Raw genomic sequence first — 23,982 nt, forward strand, 5'->3', positions numbered from 1 at the left:
AAGACAAACATTGCATGAGTTCACTTACATGAGGTACCTAGAATATCAAATTCATAGAGACAGAAAGTAGAATGGTAACTGTCAGGGGCTTAAGGGAAAGGAGAATTGGGAGTTAGTGTTTAATGAATATAGAGGCTCAGCTTTGCAAGACAGAAAGGGTTCTAGAGATGGACAGTGGTGAGTATGGTACAATATGAATACAATTTCTGTTGTGTCTATTTTACCATAGTTTTGAAACACTTGAGGAAAAATCATTGGACTATAAATGTGAAGGTTTATTTCTGGACTCTCAATTCTATTCTATTGTTCTATATGTTTATTCTTATGCCAGTACCCAGTACCACACCGTCTTGACGACTAAAGCTTCACAGTGAATTCTGAAATTGGGAAGTATGAGTCCTTCAACTTTGTTCTTCTTTTTCAAGTATGTTTTAATTATTTCTGGTCTGTTGCATTTCATCTGGATTTTAGGATCAGTTTGCCAATCTCTGCAAAGAAGACAACTGGAATTTTAGTGAGAATTGCAATAAGTCTGTAGATGGATTTGGGGAATATGGCCATCTTAAGATTAAGTCTTCTAAGACATGGATGGACCTGTAATGTCATTTCATTTTTAGGTCTCCTTTAATTTCTTTCAACAATGTTTTACAATTTTCAGAATGGAAGTCTATATCTCTTTTGGAAATTAATTCCTAAGAATTGCATTCTTTTTGATGCTATTTTAAGTAGCATTGCTTTCTTAATTTCATTTTTGGACAGTTCAGTGCAATATATAAAAATGCAGTTGATTTCTGTATACTGATCTTATATCCTGCAATGTTGTTGTACTCACTCATTTGTACTAATATATTTTTATTGGTTTCCAAAAGATTTTCTAGATCATGTCAGCTGCACATAGAGATAGGTTTCCTTCTTACTTTCCAATCTGGATGCTTGTTATTTCATTTTCTTGCCTAAATACCCCAGCTAAAATCATCAGTATGATGTTGAGTAGAATTGGTGAGAGCAAAATCCCTGGGACAGGTGGGAGGTTAAACACTAACTGGGGGTGTCTGGTGTCTCAGTCAGTGGTGTGCTTTCAGCTCAGGTCATGATACCAGGGTCCTGGGATTGAGTCCCATGTCAGGATCCCTGCTCAGTGGGAAGTCTGCTTCTCTCTCTATCCCTCCCCACTGCTTGTGATCTCTCTCTCACTCTTTCTCTCTCAAATCAATAAATAAAATAAATACCAGCTGGGGCACCATCACTCAAATAGAGACTATACGACCCTCTACAGGACAAACTCAGTTTCAGCAAATAAATTGCAAGGCAGAACACTAAAAAAGTGAAGAAGTTTACAGATTAAGAGAGACCTAAGAGACATATCAACCAAATGCAAATAATTTTCTGAATACATTGTTAAAAAATTATAAGGCAATCAACAAGTTTGTCAATTGCCTGAAAATTATTGTCAATATCTTGGGGGTCATAATGGTATGACCCTATCTTTTGAGATACTTGTTGAAACAGCAATAAGTGAAATATGCTGTTTGATATTAGCTTAAATAATCTGGGAGTAGTTAGGGGTATGAGGGGAAACAAGAGAGGTCATGAGTGAGGTTTAAAGATAGGTGGAGGCCGGTGATGGGTGTATGGAAAAAGTTCATCATAGCAGTCACTCCATTTCTGTACATAATTAAAATTTTCTATGATTAAAGAAAAGATTTAAATGCACCCTTGATGGCTCAGTCAGGAGGGAGGTACTTCTATTCAAGTTCCAGTTTTTAATGTAACCTGCTCCCCAGAACTACTTTCTAGCTCTGTACAATAAAGTAATGGCATGTTTCACTTTTCACACTACATTATAAATTCAGGAGCCTGGGGGAGGGGGTCCACTTAAGCCCTGCATCATCATTTGGTTCCCACTCAAAAAATCTGGCACCCCATCTTACAACTATAAGGGTCTAGCAATTGTGTGCCTAGAGACACTAAAGATTTGATCATCAGGAAAACCTTTCAAATATAAGATTAATAAAAAAGCTTAAAGTGAGTGAAGTATCACTTTTAAGAAAAAAACATACATATCTGGTTTTGGAATCAAGGTAATGTTGGCCTCACAGAATAAATTTTTAAGTTTTCCTCCCTTTTCTATTTTTTGAAATAATTTGAGAAGAATGGGTATTTCGCCTTCTTTAAATGTCGGGTAGAATTCACTTGTGAAGAAGCTGTCTGGTCCTGGACTTAGGCTTGTTGGAAGTTTTTTGATTACTGATTTGATTTCCTTTTTTTAAAGGAATTAATTAATTAATTTTGTTGGACAGAGACACAGCAAGAGAGGTAATACAAGCGGGGGGAGGGAGAGGGAGAAGCTGACTTCCCAGGAAGCAGGGAGCCCAAAGCGGATCTCAATCCCAGGACCCTGGGATCATGACATGAGGCAAAGGCAGGCAGATGCTTAACAACTGAGCCACCCTGGCACCCCTGATTACTGATTACTGATTTGATTTCTAAAGAAACCAAGTTTTCTATTTCTTCCTGCTTCGCTTTTGGTGGGTTATATGTTTCCAGGAATTTATCCATTTCTTCTGGGCTGTCCAATTTGTTGGCATAGTTTTTCATAATATTCTCTTATAGTTATTTGTATTTCTGTGGTGTCAGCTGTTACTTCTCCTCTTTCATTTATAATTTTATTTGAGTCCTTTCTCTTTGTTTCTTGATGAGTCTGGCTAGAGGCTTATCAATTTTGTTAAAGTTTTTAAAGAATGAGCTAGTTTCATTTATCTGCTTTACTTTTAAAAACTTTATGGTTTCTATATCATTTATTTCTGCACTCATCTTTATTATTTCCTTCCTTCTGCTGCTTTGGGGTTTTATTTGTTTTCTCGCTGCTTTATGTGCAAGGTTAGGCTGTTTGAGATTCTTCTTGCTTCTTGAAGTAGTGTCGTGGTCAGAAAAGATGCATGGTGTGACTTCAATGTCTCTGAATTTGTTGAGACTTGCTTTGTGGCCTAATTAATATGTGATCTATTCTGGAAAGTGTTCCATGTGCACCTGAAAAGAACATGTATTCTGCTGTTTTTAGGATGGAATATTCTATACATCTGTTAAATCTACCTGGTCCAATGTGTCATTCAAAGCCACAGTTTTGAGTGCCTGGGTGGCTCAGTAAGTTAAGTATCTGCCTTCAGCTTAGGTTGTGATCTCAGGGACCTGGGATTGAGCCTCACATTGGGTTCCCTGCTCAGCAGGGAGTCTACTTCTCCCTCTTCCTCTGCCCCCCTCCCGCCTCGTGCTCTATTTCTTGCTCTGCTCTCTCTCACAAATAAATAAATAAAATCTTTTTTTTTTTTTTTAAAGCCATGGTTTCCTCATTGAATTTTTGTTTGGATGATCTATCCATCAGTAAGAGGGGTGTTATGGTCCCTTACTATTATGGTCCCTACTATTATTACATTATTACTATAACTGTTTATATATTTGGGTGCTCCTGTGTTGGGTACATAAATATTTACAATGGTTTTATCTTCTTGTTAGATTGTCCCCTTTATTATTTTATTTTGTCTTTCTCTGTCTCTTGTTACACTCTTTGTTTTGAAATCTACTTTTTCTGATAGAAGTACTGCATTTCCAGCTTTCTTTTGATATCCATTTGCTTAATAAATATTTCTCCATCCCTTTGCTTTCAATCTTCAGGTGTCTTTAGGTTTAAAATGAGTCTCTTGTAGACAGCATATAGATGGGTCTTGCTTCTTTTATTCATTCTGATACCCCATGTCTTTTTTTAAAAGTTTATTTAAGTAACGTCTACACCCCACATGGGGCTCAAACTCACAACCCCGAGGTGAAGAGGTAATGTTCTTCTCACTGAGCCAGCCAGGTACCCTTGCCCTATGTCTTCTGATTGGAACATTTAGTCCATTTACATTCAAAGAGATTATTGATAGATATATATTTATTGCTATTTTATTACTTATTTTGTGGTTGTTTCTGAAGTTTTTCTTTCTTTTCTTTCTTTCATGATTTGCTGTTTTTCTTAGTGATATATTTGGATTTCTCTCTATTCTTTGAGTATTTGTTAGTGGTTTTTGATTTGTGGTTACTATTAGTGTTTTTGTTTTGTTTTGTTTTGTTTTGTTTATTTGACAAAGAGAAAGTGTTCATAAGCAGGGGGAGCTGGAGAGGGAGAAGCAGACTCCTTGCTGAGCAGGGAGCCCAATGCAGGACTTGATCTCAGGACCCCAGGATCGGGACCTGAACCAGATGCAGATGCTTAACTGACTGAGCCACCTGGGCTCCCCCTATCAGGTTTTTATATAACATTTTCTGCATATATGTCTATATTAAGTTGATGACTGTTTGGACCAATTCTTTACTTCTCTCCTCCCTATGTTTTAGGTATATGGTGTTATATTTCACATCCTTTTGTCAGTTCCTTGACTGATTTTTTACTGAAATTTTCATTTTACTGCTTTGTGTTTCCTACTTTCATGGTGTCATTTTTGGTCTTTCCCTTCTATTCAAATGTCCCCTTAATATTTGTTGCAGGGCTGGTTTAGTGGTCATGAAATCCTGTATTTTTTTTTGTTTGAGAAACTCTTAATCTCTTCTATTCTGAGTGACAGCTCTGCTGCATAGAGTACTCTTGGCTGAAGATTTTTCCCATTTAGCCCTTTGAATATATCATGCCATTCCCTTCTTGTCTGAAAAGTTTCTACTGAAAAGTCTGCTAAAGGCCTTAGGGGGTTTTCCTTCTGTCCTGTCTTCTTTTGTCTTACTGTTTTAAATTTTTTTCTTTATCACTATATTTTACCATTTTAAATACTATATGTCTTGGTGGGGATCTACTTTCGTTAATTCTGTTGGGAGAATTCTCTGTGCCTCTTAGATCTGGCTATCTGTTTCTTTCCCCAGATTAGGGAAGTTTTCAGCTATTATTTCCTCAATTAAATTTTCTAACCCCTTTTCCCTCTCTTCTGGGATCCATATAATTTATTATGCTTGACGGAGTCATTCATTACCCTAAATCTATTCTTGTTTTACATAATCCTTTTCTCTCTCTTTTCTTAAACTTGATTACTTTCTATATTCTGTGTTTTAGGGGCGCCTGGGTGGCTCACTTGGTTGGACGACTGCCTTCGGCTCAGGTCATGATCCCGGAGTCCTGGGATCGAGTCCCGCATCGGGCTCCCGGCTCCACGGGGAGTCTGCTTCTCTCTCTGACCTTCTCCTCGCTCATGTTCTTTCTCACTGTCTCTCTCTCAAATAAATAAATAAAATCTTAAAAAAAAAAAAAAAAAAAAAAAGTTATATTCTGTGTTTTAAGTCATTACTTCGTTCCTCTGCTTCTTCCAGCCTGCTGGTCATTCCATCAAACATGCTTCTCATTTTGTGTATTGAACCTGTTATGCCTATTATATTATTTATCTCAGTGTTAAATGTCTGAGGCCTTCTACTCTCTTCTCAAGTCCAGCAAGTATCTTTATGATCATGACTTTACATTCTCTATCAGGAATAAATAAATAAATAAACCAACAAACAAGTAAAATTCTCTATCAGGCATGTTATTTTTATGGGTCTTGCTTAGACATCTGACTGTGGCCTTATCTTGTCCTGTCATTTAGAACAAATTTCTGTCTTCTCATTTTGTCTAAGTTTCTATACCCATTTCTCTGTGTTAGGAAAGTCAGCTATATCTCCTATTCTTGAGGTAATGGCTTAGGAAGATGAGGTTCTATAGTGTTCTGTAGTGCAGTGTCCCATGTTCCCTAGGACCTGGCATTTCAGGGAGTGTCTCCAATGTGTGCTCTGTGCACTATTCTGTTGTGTCCTGGCCACTTTGTCCTTCAAGCCAGTCATCTGCAGTCACTCTCTTTGTTGTGAGCAGTGTTTAGTCCCTGGCCCAAACGTGCAAGTTTTGACTTAGGTGTGCTCTGGTCTGCTTGTGAAATGATACCTGTCTCCACCACTGCAGAAACTGAAGCCCCCCAAAACTCCCACAACAGGAGACACAGTGTGAGCAGGGGTTTGGTCCAGTCTTCTGGTGGAAGGGATCACCACTCTGGGACCGAGACAAGTGTGACTGGGAGGAGCAATTCTACCAGGGGGTTGGGGGAGGGTGAGACCTGGTATAAGCAAGTGACCTAGTGAGTTTTGGCACTGTGCCAGTTCCCCCAGTTGGCCCTGTGCATATGCTGAGGGGTATGGGAGAGAAATGGTGACTGCTAGTTCCTTTGTTCTCAGAGGGGTCTCTGTGAATGCTGCCTCTCTGTAATATGCTCTGAGATAAGCAAATAACCTCCCCACTGTGTGTCCCAGGTGCTCTTCAGGTAGCTGTTTCCATGCTGTGTGTCTGTGGGTTGTTTGCCTGCCTTTTCTCTAATAGCAGTGCAACGCCCACTATCCCAGCCAAGCCCACTGATCTTTAAAACCCCAGGCTTTAAGTAAGCCCCACTGGTTGCAAGTCATGAAATTCAGCCTCAACCCCTCTCACTTTCCATATCAGTTGCTGTGGGGATTCGTCTTCCCTGCATGCTCCCCTCTGTGCTAGTCTGACTCTTGCCATTCTCTGCAATCATGGCTCCCTCCCAATCACCGTGGCGTGATCGGTTTCTCTCCCAAACCGTTCATGTCTCCATACTTCCAAACTTCTCTGATGTAGCTTCTTTTCTCTCTTTAGTCATAGAGCTTGTTCTGTCAGTCTCCAGATTGATTTCTGGGATATTTAGGTGTTCATGGAACAAGGTGAGCCTGAGGTCCTCCTACTCCACCACTGTCTTCCCTTTCAATCTCTTTTTATAGAATTTTGAGGACTGATTCCCATTTGGGGGAGTCACTTTTTTTTTTTTTTCCAAATTTTTACTTTGCCAACTGAAACTACCTGCCCCAGTGACTCCTCTCCACTAAGTTGTGGAAAGGGAGACGGGAGCCCCAGAAATGTGAGGCTGCTGAGACCCATGTGAGGTCCCTACCACGTTGCTACCAGTGGCGCCTCCAGAGCACCTCCCACACCAAAACTGAACAAAAGCAAGGGAGCTAGGGGAGGGAAGGCTCTGGTGAGGACCCTGATACATTCACGCAGGAGGGAGGGAGTGCTTCACGTTCATACCCTAAGAACTATGTATTGAGTGTCCAGTGCAGGAGGAAGGTGGTATCCAGAGAAGGGGGGTATGTATGGAGACAGAAAACAGATGTTCTGGATTTCAGATCTGCTCTAAAGCCACAGATGAATTGTGGGTGGAATCACAAATGTACAATTGTTAATGACGAACGCTTAAGCAAAGGCAGTTTTTATTCTGACTGGGGAGAAAGGGCAATTTTATACCTAGAGGGCAAGATGAACACAACAGGTTGCCTGGGGTGGGAGAGGGGACCAAAGGTGGGTTACTAGTTCAGTAAAGTGACAAAAAATGGGACAGAACCACCCACTTCTGCCCTGCGGTAAATCTGCCCCTGGGGTAGCAATGAGGAGTGCAATGGCTTTTAGAAGCCTTGAAATCGGGGCGCCTGGGTGGCTCAGTGGTTAAGCCGCTGCCTTTGGCTCAGGTCATGATCTCAGGGTCCTGGGATCGAGTCCCGCATCGGGCTCTCTGCTCGGCAGGGAGCCTGCTTCCTCCTCTCTCTCTCTGCCTGCCTCTCTACCTACTTGTGATTTCTCTCTGTCAAATAAATAAATAAAATCTTTAAAAAAAAAAAAAAGAAGCCTTGAAACCTTAGCATCACTATGCATCCTTGTGCTCACAGGCTCATGCATTAGCTTCCCCTACAATCCTTATGTTTGCCCCTTGAGGAGTGCCACCCACTGACCCATTCTGTCCCATGTAGGATAGACTATGACGTAAGTCACTCCTAGCCCCAGATGGAGAAAATGTCAATGTCATTGCTCACCTCTGTGAGGCCTGGATTAAGACTTAGTGTGCCATGAGAGGCTACCCAGCAGCTGGGCCCTAGGGTCCCGTACCTGATAAATGGCTTCATCACAAGCATTCTGAAGGCCCAGGTTCACCATTGTGTTCTGCAGTGTGCGGCCCATGTAGAATTCCAGGGAAAGGTAATAGATGCGCTGGGGAGGCAAAAGAAAGCATCTCAGATTTTGCATTCCAACCCCACACATGATGAAGATTAGGGTGATGAGCAAATTCATAAGAGTACCTACTTCGGTCTTTCATTTGGGCTACCCACACAGCCCCTAGATGGGGTCACTCCCTGTGCAAAGCCTTGGCCAACCTCAGCTTTCCAAGGGCAGCACTCAGGACCCTTTGACTACAGAGCCTCTGCTCACTGCCCTACTGGATGTAAGCTGGCCTCCCCCAGATGGCCGGAGGGAGGGCAGGGCAGCGCTGGGGAACAAGGCTCCCAGAATGGACAAAGCCAGGTCTGAACTTACCTTGGCCTCTTCCCCACCACGTGCCCATGAGTAAATGACCTCCTCACCTCTCTAACATAGGAGAAAACAACCCTGTGACAGGGGAGTACTTCCAAGTATTAACAACTTCTGACACCCACGATAAGTACACCCAGTCAACACAACAGGATGGATGGATGGACACATCCCTTTCCACTGGGCACACGTCTGGATAGTGCCTGCTGCCTGACTCTGGGGGACTAGGATATGCAAGTCTGTGTAAACAAGGATAAGGACCAACCCCTCGCTGGGAGCTAAGCAGGGTTCTGAGCCCTTCCCATGCAAGGTATGAATTATTCCTCACAACCATCCATACAGTGGGCCATGGGGCGGCAGTGAATGAGCCACACTCTGGCCCTCAGAGTCTTGCTTTTACACAGGACTCCATGCTGCTTCCTGCCATTGAAAGGAAAGCCTGGGAAAATAAATGGGGAAGAAGGGAGAAATATTGCTTACAGAAGAATTCCAATGAATGCACACAGGTGGAATGAGCGGGACAGAAAATCACCACAAATACAGCACAGTATAACTGTCACAGATAAGAGTCACCATGAACACTGAAACCAGCAGACACAGCTTTACAGACTAATGGGGTATCTGTCAGCCTCCAACATCACCCCCAAAATATTAATTACAATGGTGGTTTCAACAAATGTCCAAAATTCTGATATCTGTCCCTCCAGTAGGTTGTGTCCAAGCCCTTTCCCTGAGGGTAGGCTGGATTGGGGTGACTCCCAGTTACTCAACAGTCTAGGAGTGGGGGGAAACTGTAACTTCATGGGGAAGGGAACTGGCTGTGCCACCTTCCTCAGGTGACAGGGATAACAGACTCAGTACCAGGTCACAGTGATATGCTGTGACGAGAAGTTACCCTGTGGTATTCCTTCCAAGCCCCCAACCAAGATTAATCAGGAGAGAACCCTGGACAGGTCCCCAACTAGGGGTCATTCTGTGAACTGCCTGGCTAGCATTCACCAATTTGCCAAGGTCACGAAAGACAAGGACAGACCAATAACATTCACAGGTGGGAGGAGATTAAGGAAGCATAATAACCAGAGGACCCTGGGTATGATCAGGTACAGAGATAATATTAGAGGAAAAAGTGCTAAAAATCTGAAGAAGGTGCTGAGCCAGTGCCAGCTCATTTTGATAATGGTGTTATGGTCATGCAGAAAGTATTCCACAGTATTCCACACTATCTTTGTGACCCTCTGCAAATCTAATGTTGCTCCTAAATAAAAAGTTACAAAGCAAAACCAGGCTTTGGAAAGGGGTGTGTCTGTGGTGCACATGCATGATGAGTGTATGTATCTCAGATTCAGGTGTGAATCCATGGGGAAGTATGGACTGTACTATAGTTTTATTTTTCCTTCAGGTTAAAATGTTCAAAAGACAATTTTTTAAAAATCAGCTGGTTGCAGAATGCAGCAAGAGAATTCACTTTCCACAGACCGTCATCGTCAGGCTTTGTCGGGCCAGGGTTTGACTGGGATGTCCAGCCTGTACAGGGTGACCAGCCTGAGCCACTTTGGAACCCATCCATGCAGTGACACTCTTAAACTGTATTTCTTTATACCCCATTTAGAATTCTGACCAGCAGCTGACCAGAAGCCTTTTGATAAAACTCCACGGTTTCAGTTTCAGCAGTGTCGTCTTCTGATTTTTTACAGCTGCATTCATACCATTACTTCAAACTTTCATGCAGCAGTTTTTAGACAATTCTCCTCAGAACCAAGAAGCAGCCTCAGAAGGTGAGCCAAGGTAGAAAGGGGCTCCCAATTTGCAAAATACACAGGCAGGGGAATTAGGAAAATGGAGACATCCCATGTCAATGGATTGGAAGGCTTAACATTGATAAAATGGCAATACTTCTGGAATGATCTACAGATTCAACATAATCCCTGTCAAAATTCTAGCTGGCTTCCTTGCATATTGATAAACTAATTCACGAGGTGGATTAGGTGGATCGATGGAAATGAAAGGGATCTGAAATAGTCAAAGCAATCTTGAAAAGGAAGGACAAAATTAGAGGACTTAACACTTCCTAATCTCAAACCTTATTACAAAACTATAGTCAACAAGACTGTGTGGTACTGGCATAAGCATGGACACACAGGGCAATGGAATAGAGGCCAGAAATCAACCCTCACATTTATGGTCAACTGATTTTCAACAATCATGCCCTGATAATTCAGTCAGAGGGATAATCTCTTTAACAAATGGTTCTGGGCAACTGGATATCCACATACAAAAGAACAAAGTTAGACAGACCCCTACCTCACACCATATATGAACATTAATTCAAAGCAGATCAAAGATTTATACAACTTGGAGAAGAAAACATAGAAGTAAATCTTCATGACCTTGGAATAGGCAATGGTTTCTTTTGTATGACGCTGAAAGCACAAGTAAGAAAAAACAGAAAAATTAGACTTCATCAAAATTAAAAACTTCTGATAACATGAAGAAAGTAAAAAGGATGGGAAGAAACAGGAGAAAATATCTGCAAATCATATAACTGACAAGAGATTTATATCTAGAATATATACAACTTAATAATAAAAAGACAACCCAATGGTTTTTTGAGCAAAGGATCTGAACAGATATTTCTGTAAAGAAAATACCGAGTGCCAATGAGCACATGAAAAGATGCCCAACATCACAATCATCAGGGAAATGCAAATGAAAACCACAATGAGACATCAATTCACATCCTCTATAGGACGGCTGTAATCAAAAAGTTATCAGATGATAACAAATGTCAGCTAGAGTTTGAAAAAATCAGAGTCTTCATATATGGGGTATGGAAGGTGAGTTCTAAAATGGTACAGTTGCTTTGCAAACAGTCTGGAAGGTCTTCAAAAAGTTAAAAGTAGATACCATGTGTCCAACTGCTCTATGCTGAAGCAGGTACCTAAAAGAAATGAAAATCTATGTCCACTCAAAAACTTGTATGTAATAGAGGATGGAAGCCACTCAAATGTCCATCAATTGGTGAATGGGTAAATAAAATGTGGTATATTTGTATCATGGAATATTATTCAGCCATAAAAAGAAATCGAGTACAGTGTACTTTGATGGCTCAGTTGGTTAAGTGTCTGCCTTCAGCTCAGGTCATGAGTCCAGGGTCCAGGGATAGAGCCCTGAGTAGGGCTCCCTGCTCCATGGGAAGCCTGCTTCTCCCTCTCCCTCTGCTTGCCACTTCCCTTGCCTGTGCTAGCTCTTGCTCTGTCAAATAAAATCCTTAAAAAAGAAAGAGAGAGAGACGCTACAACAAGACAGAACCTAGAAAATACTACACTAGATGAAAAAAGCCAGTCACAAAGGACCACATATTATATGATTCCCTTTATAAAATATAGATAAACCTATAGAAAGAGAAAGTAGATTAGGAGTTGCCTAACTGGTTGGAGGTAGGGAGTTTGGGGTGGGTGATAGCTAAAAGCTGTCGAGTTTCTTTCTGGGGTAATGAAAATGTTTTAAAAACTGACTGTTGGTCATGGCCCAACTCTGTGACTATACTGAAACTCTGTGACTATATTGAAACTGAATTGTTACTTTAAATTGGTGAACTGCATGGTATCTGAATTTTATCTCGAAGCTTTTACCAAAAAGTATAAAATATTAAGGGCACCTGGGTAGCTCAGTCAGTTAAGTGTCCAACTCTTTTTTTTTTTTAAACATTTTATTTATTTATCAGAGAGAGAGAGGGAGAGAGTGAGCACAGGCAGACAGAATGGCAGGCAGAGGCAGAGGGAGAAGCAGGTTCCCTGCTGAGCAAGGAGCCCGATGTGGGACTCGATCCCAGGACGCTGGGATCACGACCTGAGCCGTAGGCAGCTGCTCAACCAACTGAGCCACCCAGGCGTCCCTAAGTGTCCAACTCTTGATTTCAGCTCAGGTCATGATCTCTGGGTCCTAGGATCAAGCCCTGTGTTGGGCTCTGCATTCAATGGAGAGTGTCCTTGAGGAGTCTCTCCCTTGTGCCCCCCCCATGAACACGCACATGCTCTAATAAATCTTTAAAATATATATATACATAAAATAGTACAAACAATGTATAAAATTTTGACAGATTATAGTAAAATAAATGTACATTAAGTAGAATACTTCCAATGTAAAGATGATAGAATAAAAATGGCAGAAATGCCCATTTTCCCCTAAAACACACACTGATGGGAAGTCAGAACAGGGAGAACTAAATTAGAAAACTGGCCCTCATACCTCTTTACCACCGAGCTGCAAGGGGAGGACAAGGGTGATTGTCCGCAGCTGGCTTCTGCTTTTCTGAAGTGGAGGAATGGATAAAGCACTTTACGCTCCCAAACCTGTGCACTCACACACACCCAGAGATGCATGCATTTATGTACATAGTCACAAATGGTCACACGTGCATGCACTTACAGATGTGCACACTCAAACCTGTATGCAATTCACTCACTTGCATATGTCTACTCACACATATGGACACACACAAACACATGTACACACTCATAAATCTGGGGACCAAGAAAGGGCTGTTTGAGGGCTGTTTGCTCCAAGGCTGCACACATCCTCCAGTCCCCTGCCCCATTATCTAGTTGCAAAAAGCTAGTTCAGGAAGAATTCCCTCCACTCAGGGAGATGGAACTCAGGATCTACATCCTGAAATTTAAAACAGGAAAACTTGCCCCTTTGGGCTGCATGGGAAAAAAATAATAATACAACTAAAAAAAAAATTAAATAAAACAGAAAACAGAACAGGAAATAAGAAGGGCAAAAAACACCCAGCATTTATCAAGGGACAAATACAATTTGTTAATACAGACTAATCCCAGATATCAAGAAACACTGATAAGGTAACAAAAAGACATCACCACACACAGAAAGAAAAATAAATAAGAGATAAAACCACCACAGAAATGGAGATACTGCTAAATGCAAAACAGGGGCAAAGCTGGAAACAAAAACCTGGCTGGAAAAGTGAACAAAATGGGGGACAGCACGAAAAAGATTGGAGAGGAAAATATCCATACAGAATACAAAGAATACCTAATATCTGTGTGATTAGTGTTCCTAAAGACAGCACCTGAATAAAATATTAAAAACTTTTTTTGATATAATTGAAGAAAACTTTCCATACCCACCTAAATCCACAAATTCAGAGAACCCATACGTTAAAAAAAATCATGCCGAGTTCCGTCTCTGATAGCCTTTTCTCGCACACTTGGCAGCACAGTGAGTGAATCCACAGCCATGCTGAGGACAGCTGCTGTCACCACGGCTCATGGTCCATTGCTTCTTCCCAGATGCTATTTACTCTGCACTTGAACTGAGTTATTGTCATACAGGGTTTCCATAGTGTTGTGCAGCCCCTCCCTCCAAACGGGGCTCAGCCACCATAAGAACACATGGAGCCCAACAAAATCCAACTGTCTGAGAAGAGTGTGAGTGAAGGTTTCAAGAACAGTTGTGCCCTTTTCCTATGTACACATGAAGGCTTGCTTCTCCCCCACGTAACTACTTTTGAGATTCTCCCCAAGAGGCTTTATAACAAGTTGGTAGCTCAGGAATATTAATCAAGACGTTTTTATGTTGCCTTTAACTAGAATGTGTGTTTTTATTTTGTTTATTTATAGATAGAGCATGTGCTCACACAATGCACAATGAGGGCAGGGGCAGAGGGTGAGGGAGAGAGAGAATCTCAAGCAGACTCCACACCCAGGGCAGAGTCCCATAGGGGGCTGGATCTCATGATCCTGAGATCATGACCTGAGCCAAAATCAAGTGCCAGACGCTTAACTGGCTGAGCCACCTAGGTGCCCCATAGAAATATGTACTTTTGAGTTGTAGTTCCATCTCTGCTAAAGTCTCTAACTTTTTTTTTTTTTTTAAGATTTTATTTATTTATTTGACAGACAGAGATCGCAAGCAGGCAGAGAGGCAGGCATAAAGAGAGGAAGGGAAGCAGGCTCCCTGCTAAGCAGAGAGCCAGATGAGGGGCTGGATCCCAGGATCCCGAGATCATGACCTGAGCCAAAGGCAGAGGCTTTAACCCACTGAGCCACCCAGGTGCCCCTAAAGTCTCTAACTTTTAACTAGCATTAGGAAAACAGCTTGACTATCTTTTTGTAAGGGATGAAATGTTGGATCTAGTTTTAAAATCTTCCAGTCTTTCTTTTTTCTCCCAAGTCGAGCACAATGTCAAGGGCTCAGTGGTTTATTTAATTCTACAGACAGTTCCAGGGAGCCTCCCCTGTGAATTAGAAGGGAGCAGAAGCAGTGACCCTAGGGCTCCCCCAGTCACTCAGAGAAGACTGGAGACAGTGGGCTCTAAGTCAGGCATAGCTCATCTGCCCAGTTGGAGCTCTGCACTCTGGCCTGTGGCAAGTTTTCTGTTGTTGCTGTGTAATTTGTTCTAGGAACTTTTATAGTTTCCTCAAATGTATTGAAATTGTTTTCCCCATTTCCTTAAGATGGTTCAGAGTAAGGCAAACTGAAGAAGGCTTGCCAGCGGTGCGGCCCAAGGAGATGAGCACACTTTGGAATCACGCACACTCAGGCCCAATCTCGGCATGTAGCCTGGCCAGCTGTGTGGCCTGGATCCATACACCTCCCTGAGAAACACCGTGTGTACCTTGGGGTACAACCAAGCTTTGAACTCAGGCTATATTGGTCCCTTTGCCAGGCCAAACTTTCAGGGAGAGTAACAGAACCTAATTAGCAGGGTGGCAATTTTGGACAAAACCACTTGAGGGCACAGGCTTGGCATAAGAAAAAGCATAGTCGGCTCACCTGTGAAGAAGGCCCAGCTCCTCAGTATGACCACTCTGCTGCTGCTGCTGCTGCTGCAAGTCCAGATTCATCCCAGGTCTGGCCCAGCCTCTTTCCACCCCTCCCACCCTCCCAGCTTCCCCAGCCACTGTCTGTGCAACTGTGGACAGGGCCACCCAGCTCAAGGAGAGCCAGCTGAAAAACCAGACACTCCCCTGCTTTGGCAGGGACCCCTTTAGCCCCTCTATAGCAGCGGGGGGGCCTGCCGCCTAAGATGCTGAGCTGGGCTGTTGAACTTTCCTGTATGGTCCCTTCTTGCAATACGACTGTAACACATATTAAGAACCTTAGACGGGTGCCTGGGTGGCTCAGTGGGTTAAGCCTCTGCCTTTGGCTCAGGTCGTGGTCTCAGGGTCCTGAGACTGAGCCCCACATCAGGCTCTCGGCTCAGTCTGTCCCCGCCCCCACCCCCTGCCTGCCTCTCTGCCTACTTGTGATCTCTGCCAAATAAATAAAATCTTAAAAAATATATATTTTTTAAAAAGTGGCTTAGAGGCAGCTTTTTTTTTTTTTTTTCAAATTGTGTTCACCTATTACAGGCGAAGCCTAAACTAACAGGCAGCACTGCAGAAAAACAAATGAAACTCCCTAACATAAAGAGATGAAAAGAGGAGCAACACAAACCCTACACCACACAGTAATCTCCTGAAGACATTTTAGGAGTTAAGGAATTTGAATTGTGGAGCTGGAGCTGAATGACAAGAGGCAGAGCCTCATTTTCTCTTTACACGATGGAGATTCATTAACAGAACTGGACTTCTACAGACCACCAATTTATTTTCCCTCCCCAAGGGAAAAGAAAGTCTTTGTTTAGCAGAAGGCTCTGAATGCTCTGCAGGAAAAGGAACAGAGAACTTCTCCAACATTCAGGGCAACGGAACACAGACTGGGCAATTGTTTTCAACAAAAAGAAGCAGATTCTGGCCAGAGACATGTCATCCTGTGCCGTGGAAAAGGCAGCAGCACTCCCCTTCTCGACCAGATTCTGTCTGTGCTATGTCTTCACACGCCAAATGCCTTCTTGTGGTGGCTAATCAGGCAGAGTGGCCCCCACAGCAGGCAGCTAGCTCTGTCAGGGAGCTGGCCAGGACAGAGACCACCAGCCCAACAAGAGGCCAACTCTGGTGGGCTCCCCAGCCTCTCCAGTGGCTCCAGGGCCACACTGCCCCAGCCTCTCCCTGCTGCCGACAACTGAGGCTCATCCTAATCTTCACTGGCTGTGTCACGGCACACATTCTGCTGCATCTGAGGGGCTTTTTGGAGAGTCACACTGACAACACCTTTATGAAACCACTGCTCTGTCTGCCATAAGGATGTTGAACATTAGCTCATCTCTCTCTTTCTTAAAGATTTTATTTATTTGAGAGAGAAAACATGTGCACATGGAGGGGCAGAGGAAGAAGCAGACTCCCCACTGAGCAGGGCACCCAATGTGGGATTCAGTCCCAGGACTTGGGATCATGACCTGAGCTGAAGGCAGATGCTTGACCGACTGAGCCACCTGGGTGCCAACATTATCTCAGTTGGCAATCTATGAAGTCACACTCAAGCACTTTCTTTTAGGATTAAGTGCCAGGGAAACTTGGCTTCCTGTAACTGGAAGATTTTTGTTCCGGTGTGGATCAAGAATTTCTTTTTCCACTTTAGGTACTGGTACCAAGAACTAGAACATGGGGCTATTTGCTCAATTTGGAAAATGTAAAATATAATAATAGAATTTGAGAACTTACAGGGATCACAAAGATCACTCAGTTCTGCAGGGAACAGATTTCCTGTGTGCTCCGTGACATTTTTAAAATTCCCTCCCTTCTGCCTTCCATGCTGTTAAGCTCTACAAAATATCTACTCACTCCCATTCCAGTGCCAATCATGCAAGTCTCCCTCCCCCAGCCAGAGAAGCCAGAGCCTAATCAATTTATGTGAAATGATCTGGACTATGTCAAAGTAGGTTTATAACCCATGTGGTCCTAGTCAGCACTTTTTTTTATTTAAAAAAACTTTTTTCTAGTCAGCATTTTAACCAAGCTACCTCCACCTTTCATCTTAAGTGCTATTTCCAGGCTGAGAAGATGCTCAACTAGAGCTGAAATCACATGTAATTCCTACACCAGAAGATCCCATCCAAGATAGAGCTGACCAAACTTTTCTATAGTCTGACTACCTTGCTAAATTTGTGTTTATTTCTCTTCCCTTTACTGTGTCCTAAGAACCCCATCCTATAGAAGGTAGGGAAAAAAAGCCAGTAATTATCTGTTGCTGATCTGCTTCATATCTCAGAATGTACAGATTTCTAAATAGCTTAAAGCATGGATTTGTTTGATGAAAAATTAGGTACAATCTGAAAAGACATAAAGTTCTCCCAATTGTCTTATTTGTATTTATAGGAGATCTGTAAGAGGCAGCACCATGTCTCTATGAATGTCCTGGGTTTACTCTTTCATGGGGTTTGTCTAACAGAGTCTCCCTGATTTTTGGAAGTACACACTTACATTTTTAAGGGTAAAGGAGCAGCAAGTCTGCAACTTACTTTCAAATGGCTCAGAGAAAAAAATGTATTAATATGTAAAGAAAGGGACACAAGGGGACGCCTGAGTGACTCAGTTGGTTGAGCAGCTGCCTTCGGCTCAGGTCGTGATCCCAGTGTCCTGGGATCGAGTCCTGCATCGGGCTCCTTGCTTGGCGGGGAGCCTGCTTCTCCCTCTGCCTCTGCCTGTCACTCTGTCTGCCTGCGCTCACTCTCGCTCCTCTCTCTCTTACAAATAAATAAATAAAATCTTTAAAAAAAAAAAAGAAAGAAAGAAAGAAAGGGACACAAGAAATGTGTTAAAATGTTTAATGTTTGTGAATTTGCATGAAAAAGAGAATTTATTATTTCTGCAACTTTTAAGTCTGATAAAATAGAATTATTTAAAAAGTCATTTAAAAAGGGCTAGGGGGCGCCTGGGTGGCTCAGTGGGTTAAGCCGCTGCCTTCAGCTCAGGTCATGATCTCGGGGTCCTGGGATCGAGTCCCGCATCGGGCTCTCTGCTCAGCAGCCTGCTTCCCTCTCTCTCTCTGCCTGCCTCTCTGTCTACTTGTGATCTCTCTCTGTCAAATAAATAAATAAAATCTTTAAAAAAAAATGAATAAATAAATAAAAATAAATAAAAAGGGCTAGGATTCAGAAGCAAGGTCAGTGATGGTATTTCATAAAAATACAAAGGGTCCTTGCAGCCATCCATTGCATCTGGGTATTAGAGCTCTCCAGAGACACAGAATCAACAGGAAAAATACATATATAAATTTATTTTAAGGAATTGGCTCACACAGTTGTGGAGGTCTGAGGCTAAAATCAGATGAGGGAGGGAGGATGGTATTTGCAGTCCAAATGCAATCTGCTGGCAGAATTTCCTCCTGCTAGGGAGGGGAGAGCCTGGGGGGTGGGGGTCAAGGGTGGTGCTATCAGTCCTTATTTTATTAAGGTCTTCAAGTGATCAGATGAGGCCCACCCTACACAACAGAGGTTAATCTGCACAACTCAAGCATCCACTGATTTTAATATTAATCTCATCTAAAAAACACCTTCACAGAAACGTCCAGAATAGTATTGGATCAAATTTCTGGACACTGGGGCCCAGAAAAGGTGACACAGTAAATAAGCCATCACAGCTCTTAAGAGCAGAGCCAGATTGTCTTCTTCGAAAAATCATAGCACATACTCTGAGAGGCTTCTTAATCTCATAAAATGACAGCTTAACCCTATATTCCACTTGGTGAGCTGTCAGGTTAATCAGCAACACAAAACATCTGTCTATCCTCAAGCTTCTAGCTTGAGAGAAAATAACAGCTCTCTGATGTCAGGGAAGTTTGCCCACGGGATACAAGGTCAACTTAACAAAACAAGTGGAAACATACCAAAACTGGGTGTGTTAAAAAGACCCCAGTGGCTTGTCCCATCACTAAAAGGAAATCTTTTAAGTGGAGGGGGTGGGCAGCCAAGAATGCAGAAACACTGCTCTAGATCATATTCCTTTAACTCCTGTGTCCAGCCAAACCATAAGATTAATCATATTCATTATGGTTATTCTATCAGAAATATTTAAGACTGCAGTCTGGGCCCATAGTGGAGCTGTCTTTACTTAATCTACTATCACGGCTATGCTGTGAGCATAATTATGGGAAAGAGCTGTTAGTAAACAGGCAAACAACCTTCCACTTACAGGCTGTGCGGTTTCTTTAAAAGACAAAACTTTCCATCTGTATCCACCACGGCAATCAAAACTCAGACCTCTCACAAGAGGCAGGAGGACTGGGAAAGCCGTTAGAGGAATTAATTCTGATCATTAAAGGTCATTTCCATAATCCCTGAGCCTCACTGTCCTTTTCAGGATCTAATTATACATAAACACTTTAACGGGAACGCAAGGTTTTGGGGTGTGTCCTGGCCCAGGTCCAGGGAAATGTCCTTGAATGCGCAACAAAGCTGTACCCCTGTCAACTGCTACACTGACAGCAAAAATGATGTTGCAAACCAGAGCTCTGACATCCTCAGGAGTTCTGGGGCAGCCATTGCCTCTTGGCTAGTGTCCCTGGCAAAGTCATCCTAAGCCCCTGCTGTATTTCATTTTGCCCATTTGGTGCCACTTCTTTCTATGCCGTCTTGCATGCTAAATGTGAAGCAGCCCATTTGGTATTCTAACAAATCTGTCCTTCTTACCATCTCTATTTTAGAAAAAAAAGAGTTCCCCAGAGTAAGTTTGGAAAAGCAGTCAATCTCAGTCTTACCACTTATTAAACATTTCTTAATGCCTCATGAAAATACTCTAAAATACTATCAACAAAGCTAAGCACTGCCTATGTGTATACTGCAAATCGGGTATTTGCAAACTGGCTTCAGGCCTGCAAGTGTGTCCTTTCCTCATCAGTCGCTCTACCTCAGAATCATAGAAAGAACAATATTCTCTACAGTCAAGAGCAAAAAGAAAAACCCCAAACTGGCAGCAGATGGGTGACCAAGACTATGATAGGCCCATCAACCTACCAATGGCATTCGAGAAGCATATTTACTAACTTGGAAAGCTATTGAAAAAGCTACAAATGTCAACAGAAAAACCACAAAACTGTACATGCAATATACTTTTAAAAATGTGTATGTATATTTAATAGAAAAGGATCTGAAAGTCCATACACTTTTATTTTAATATGGTTAAGAGTAATGGAGTCCCATCAGTGACTTTTCTTTGGCATATTTCATCTTTTTCTACATAAGCATAAATTTCTGCAAAATACAAGAAGTAACAATTAATTAATCTCCGCGATTAATTACTTAATCTCCGTGAACTTTAACCCAAAGACAACGTTCTTCAAGGAAGGTGCAGAAACCCCTAACGACAAAGCTTTCTTGGAGGGCTCCTTCTCTGAGCTCCTTACCCCCTAGCAGGCGTCCTCAACGATTTTTCTTCTGGTCACCGCCTAGCCAAAAAAAGCCCCACAATTCCCCGCAGAAGACTGAGCTCACCCACCTCCGACACAAAATTGCCCAGGCCTGGCTCCAGTACTCTCTTTTCTAACACTCTGCAGCAGAAAAACAAAAGGTGGGGGGGCGGGGACAGCGGAGGAGGAAGCACGCACTGGGCCGCCGTCGCGGAAGCTCCGGGCTAGAAACAGACTGGAAAATTCCGCCAGGACTCCGGGGCTCAGCAGTCGCGGGGAGCAGCGGACCCCTGCAAGACTAAGCTCTTCGTGCTAAGGGTCTGTGGGCTAGGGCCCAAGCAGAGGATGCCGAGGCCAGGTCCCCCGGGGACCCCAGGGTAGACCACACCCTAATCTGCCTACTTAGACGACCTCCTGACCCCCCAAATCCGCTCTGCGCCCGGGGTGGCAGTGCGGGAAGTCCCGGACTAGGCCTGTGCAAAGCTGGCTGACCGGGGAAAAGCGATGGGAGAAACGTGCCGCCGCCGAGGCTATTCTCCCAGCAGAGAGCCCGGTGCGTGGACCACCGACGGCCTGCGGAGACGGAGAGGGGGTGGCCGTGCCCAACTTAAAGACAACCCGCAAGCACGGGCACTACGTGAGTCTTTCAGGGAGAGACGCGTCACTCTGCTCTCTCGTCACAGGGGCCCCCGGCTTGCGAGAGCCGGCAGAAGGGCTGCCCTTTTCCGGGATGGGGCAGCGGCCGCGGCAAGACGGACGGAGTGACCCCAGACAGGCGACCCTGGCCTCACCTTGGGGTCGCGCTCGTAGTAGTGCTGCTGCGTGCGGATCCAGCGGCCCACCAGGTGGTCCCGCACCGTGTGCGCCAGCGCGAAGTAGTAGTCGCGCGGCGTGGCCACGTTGCGGTCCTTGACCAGCGTGAAGTGCAGGTGCCGATTGAAGCTCTTCCGCACCTCGGCCACGTCGCCCAGCCCCGCTATGCCTCGCACACTGATCTGCTTCCGCTTCTCGCTGTCCGTCAGCGGCTTCGCCATCGCGCCGGCCAAGGAGGAGAAGGACGAGATGCAGAGCGGGGAGAACAGGCGGACACCGACGATGCTGCGGCGGCTCTGGAGCCGGGCACTGCGGCTAAGCGGCTGGCATGGGCCGCGCCTGCGCGGTGTGCCGGGGCGGGGCCGAGAGGCGAGGAGGGGCGGGGCTACATAGGGGCGGGACGCTAGTCTCCTGAGTCAGGGCCTCAGGAGACGGGGGGCGGCTCAAGGGGCGGGGCCTCCAGAGAGGCATAGTAGGATCCCGGGTCCAGGCTTTAGTTGTCGGACGGCGGCAGGGGCGTGCTGTTTCACAGGTGGGGAAGATGAAGTGATTTACCCACGTCAACTAAGAGTGGGGTCTGGGGGCGCCTGGGTGGCTCAGTGGGTTAAGCCGCTGCCTTCGGCTCGGGTCATGATCTCAGGGTCCTGGGATCGAGTCCCGCATCGGGCTCTCTGCTCAGCAGGGAGCCTGTCCCTCCTCTCTCTCTGCCTGCCTCTCTGCCTACTTGTAATCTCTCTCTGTCAAATAAATAAATAAATAAAATCTTAAAAAAAAAAATGGTCAAGGGATGCCTAGGTGGCTCAGTGGGTTAAACTCCTGCCTTCAGTTCAGGTCGTGATCCCAGGGTCCTGGGATTGAGTCCTACATCAGGCTCCTTGCTCAGCAGGGAGACTGCTTCCTCCTCTCTCTCTGCCTGCCTCCTGCCTATTTGTGATCTCTCTCTGTCAAATAAATAAATAAAATCTTAAAAAAAAAAAAAAAAAGAGTGGGGTCTGACCCAAGATGTCCAAGCCCGGCCAGAGGCGGGAAGACTGGAGGAGCCGGAGGCCTGGGAAAGAGCTTCGATCCCGCCCTGCATGCCCCCAGTGCCACGTGGGGATGGAATACTCTGTTTTTCCGCGGCTTTGGGATTTGGGGGCCCGCGTCCCTCGCCCGGCCAGGGTTCCGCGCTGCCCCAGCTGGGAGCGCCCTGGGTGCTGGGGTGATGCCGAGGCCTGGGAAATGGGAAGGGAAACCGGTGCATGTTAAAAACGCACCCACCAACGCCTGGTGGGCTCAGTCTCCCGAACTGGAGGCGGAGTGGCTCTGAAAACGACAGCTAATGTAAAACTGCTCATACTGATAGATGCCAGCCTGGCTGCGACCCTCAGCCTGGGCTGACACACAAGGCTGGGTAACAGGAGACAGCATTCCCCAGGGGCACTGCCGCCCTGAAGTGTCACAACAACCCCTCTGAGGAACAACCTCTGCTTACTCACTGAGAAACTGGATTCCCTAAATCACTGGCCCTCACTTTGCCCTACAGATTACTTCAGGAAGAAGGAAACACCACACTCTGGCCAAGGATCTGGGTGATGTGATGCAGGCTCCGCCATCCCACCCAGGTGGGAGCCCCAGATAAGGGGAATCTGGACACAGACTCCCACATCTGCTTAACACGGGGGGTGGCAGTGGTTTCCCAAGGGAACTGCACCTGGCACCTTGCATACAGCTCTGCTCTGCTCTGAGCTTCTGCTTTATGGGAGTTTCACCCTGACCACTGCCTTTCTTTTCCTTTGTTCCCTGGATGCCCACGTCCCACTGCCTATAGTTACTTCACTGCGGTGGATCAGTCGCCCAATTTTGTGCCACTGCAGGTTTGCACTTGGTGGTCTCACACTGATGGGCTGCAAAGATTCCCCACTTACATGGAGGTCAAATTTGCCTGCAGAAGATGCCATGAAAGTAGATGCAGGAGTTTTCTTGGTGTGATACTTCAAGTAATCCTCTTACGTGGACTCTCTCCTATATGCATACTTCTTGGAGGACTATAAATGTGGAATTAATTGCAGCCTGACTGCAATAAATTGCAGGCAGGCTGGCATTTCTCCAGGTGGTCACTAATATAACTGGAATGGATAATGAACCCCATGGTCATCTCAGCCATTTTCAGATAAGTAATTTTTAGATAGTTTTAAGTGTTGTGAAGAAAAGCACATTAAGCAGCCAGGAGATGATATCTGAATTGAGACCCCCCCAAAATATTAATGAGTAAAGAATCTGGGGGAGAAGGAACTACAGAGGTCCTGAGGTGGGCACCCACTTGGACAGTTCACAGAACAGCAAGTCCAGTGCAGGTGGAGCAAAGAGGGCAACTGAGGGGTACCAGAATATGCCAGCCCCAAAATGCCTCTTTGGCCAATAGACTATTTTGAGCTAAAGGCTTCTGAGAAAACAGCAAAAGCAGGAAAACTCTAAAAATAGGGTGCAAATTCTCCCTTTGTAGAGGAAAATTTACATTTAAAAGGGCACTTCCATTCCTAGAAATCTTTCCGCTCCTAACAGGTGTGACTATAAAACAACTA

At 44.4% G+C, this 23,982-nt stretch overlaps 1 protein-coding gene across 1 annotated transcript in view; it reads right to left on the reverse strand.

Annotated features, from left to right (window-relative positions):
* PYGB (glycogen phosphorylase B) overlaps positions 1–21,765 on the reverse strand; it is a 57,479-nt gene extending 35,714 nt beyond the window's left edge. Inside the window, exons 1-2 of the mRNA XM_059134249.1 lie at positions 21,397–21,765; positions 7,937–8,038 (exon numbers count right to left, since the gene is read on the reverse strand). Coding sequence (XP_058990232.1) covers positions 7,937–8,038; positions 21,397–21,639 — 345 coding nt within the window. The 5' untranslated portion in view covers positions 21,640–21,765. The remainder of the gene's footprint in view (positions 1–7,936; positions 8,039–21,396) is intronic.
* Between the last annotated feature and the right edge of the window lie 2,217 nt (positions 21,766–23,982).

The sequence above is a fragment of the Mustela lutreola genome, chromosome 9, assembly GCF_030435805.1.
Source record: "Mustela lutreola isolate mMusLut2 chromosome 9, mMusLut2.pri, whole genome shotgun sequence".
In the NCBI taxonomy this organism is placed as follows: Eukaryota; Metazoa; Chordata; class Mammalia; order Carnivora; family Mustelidae; genus Mustela; species Mustela lutreola.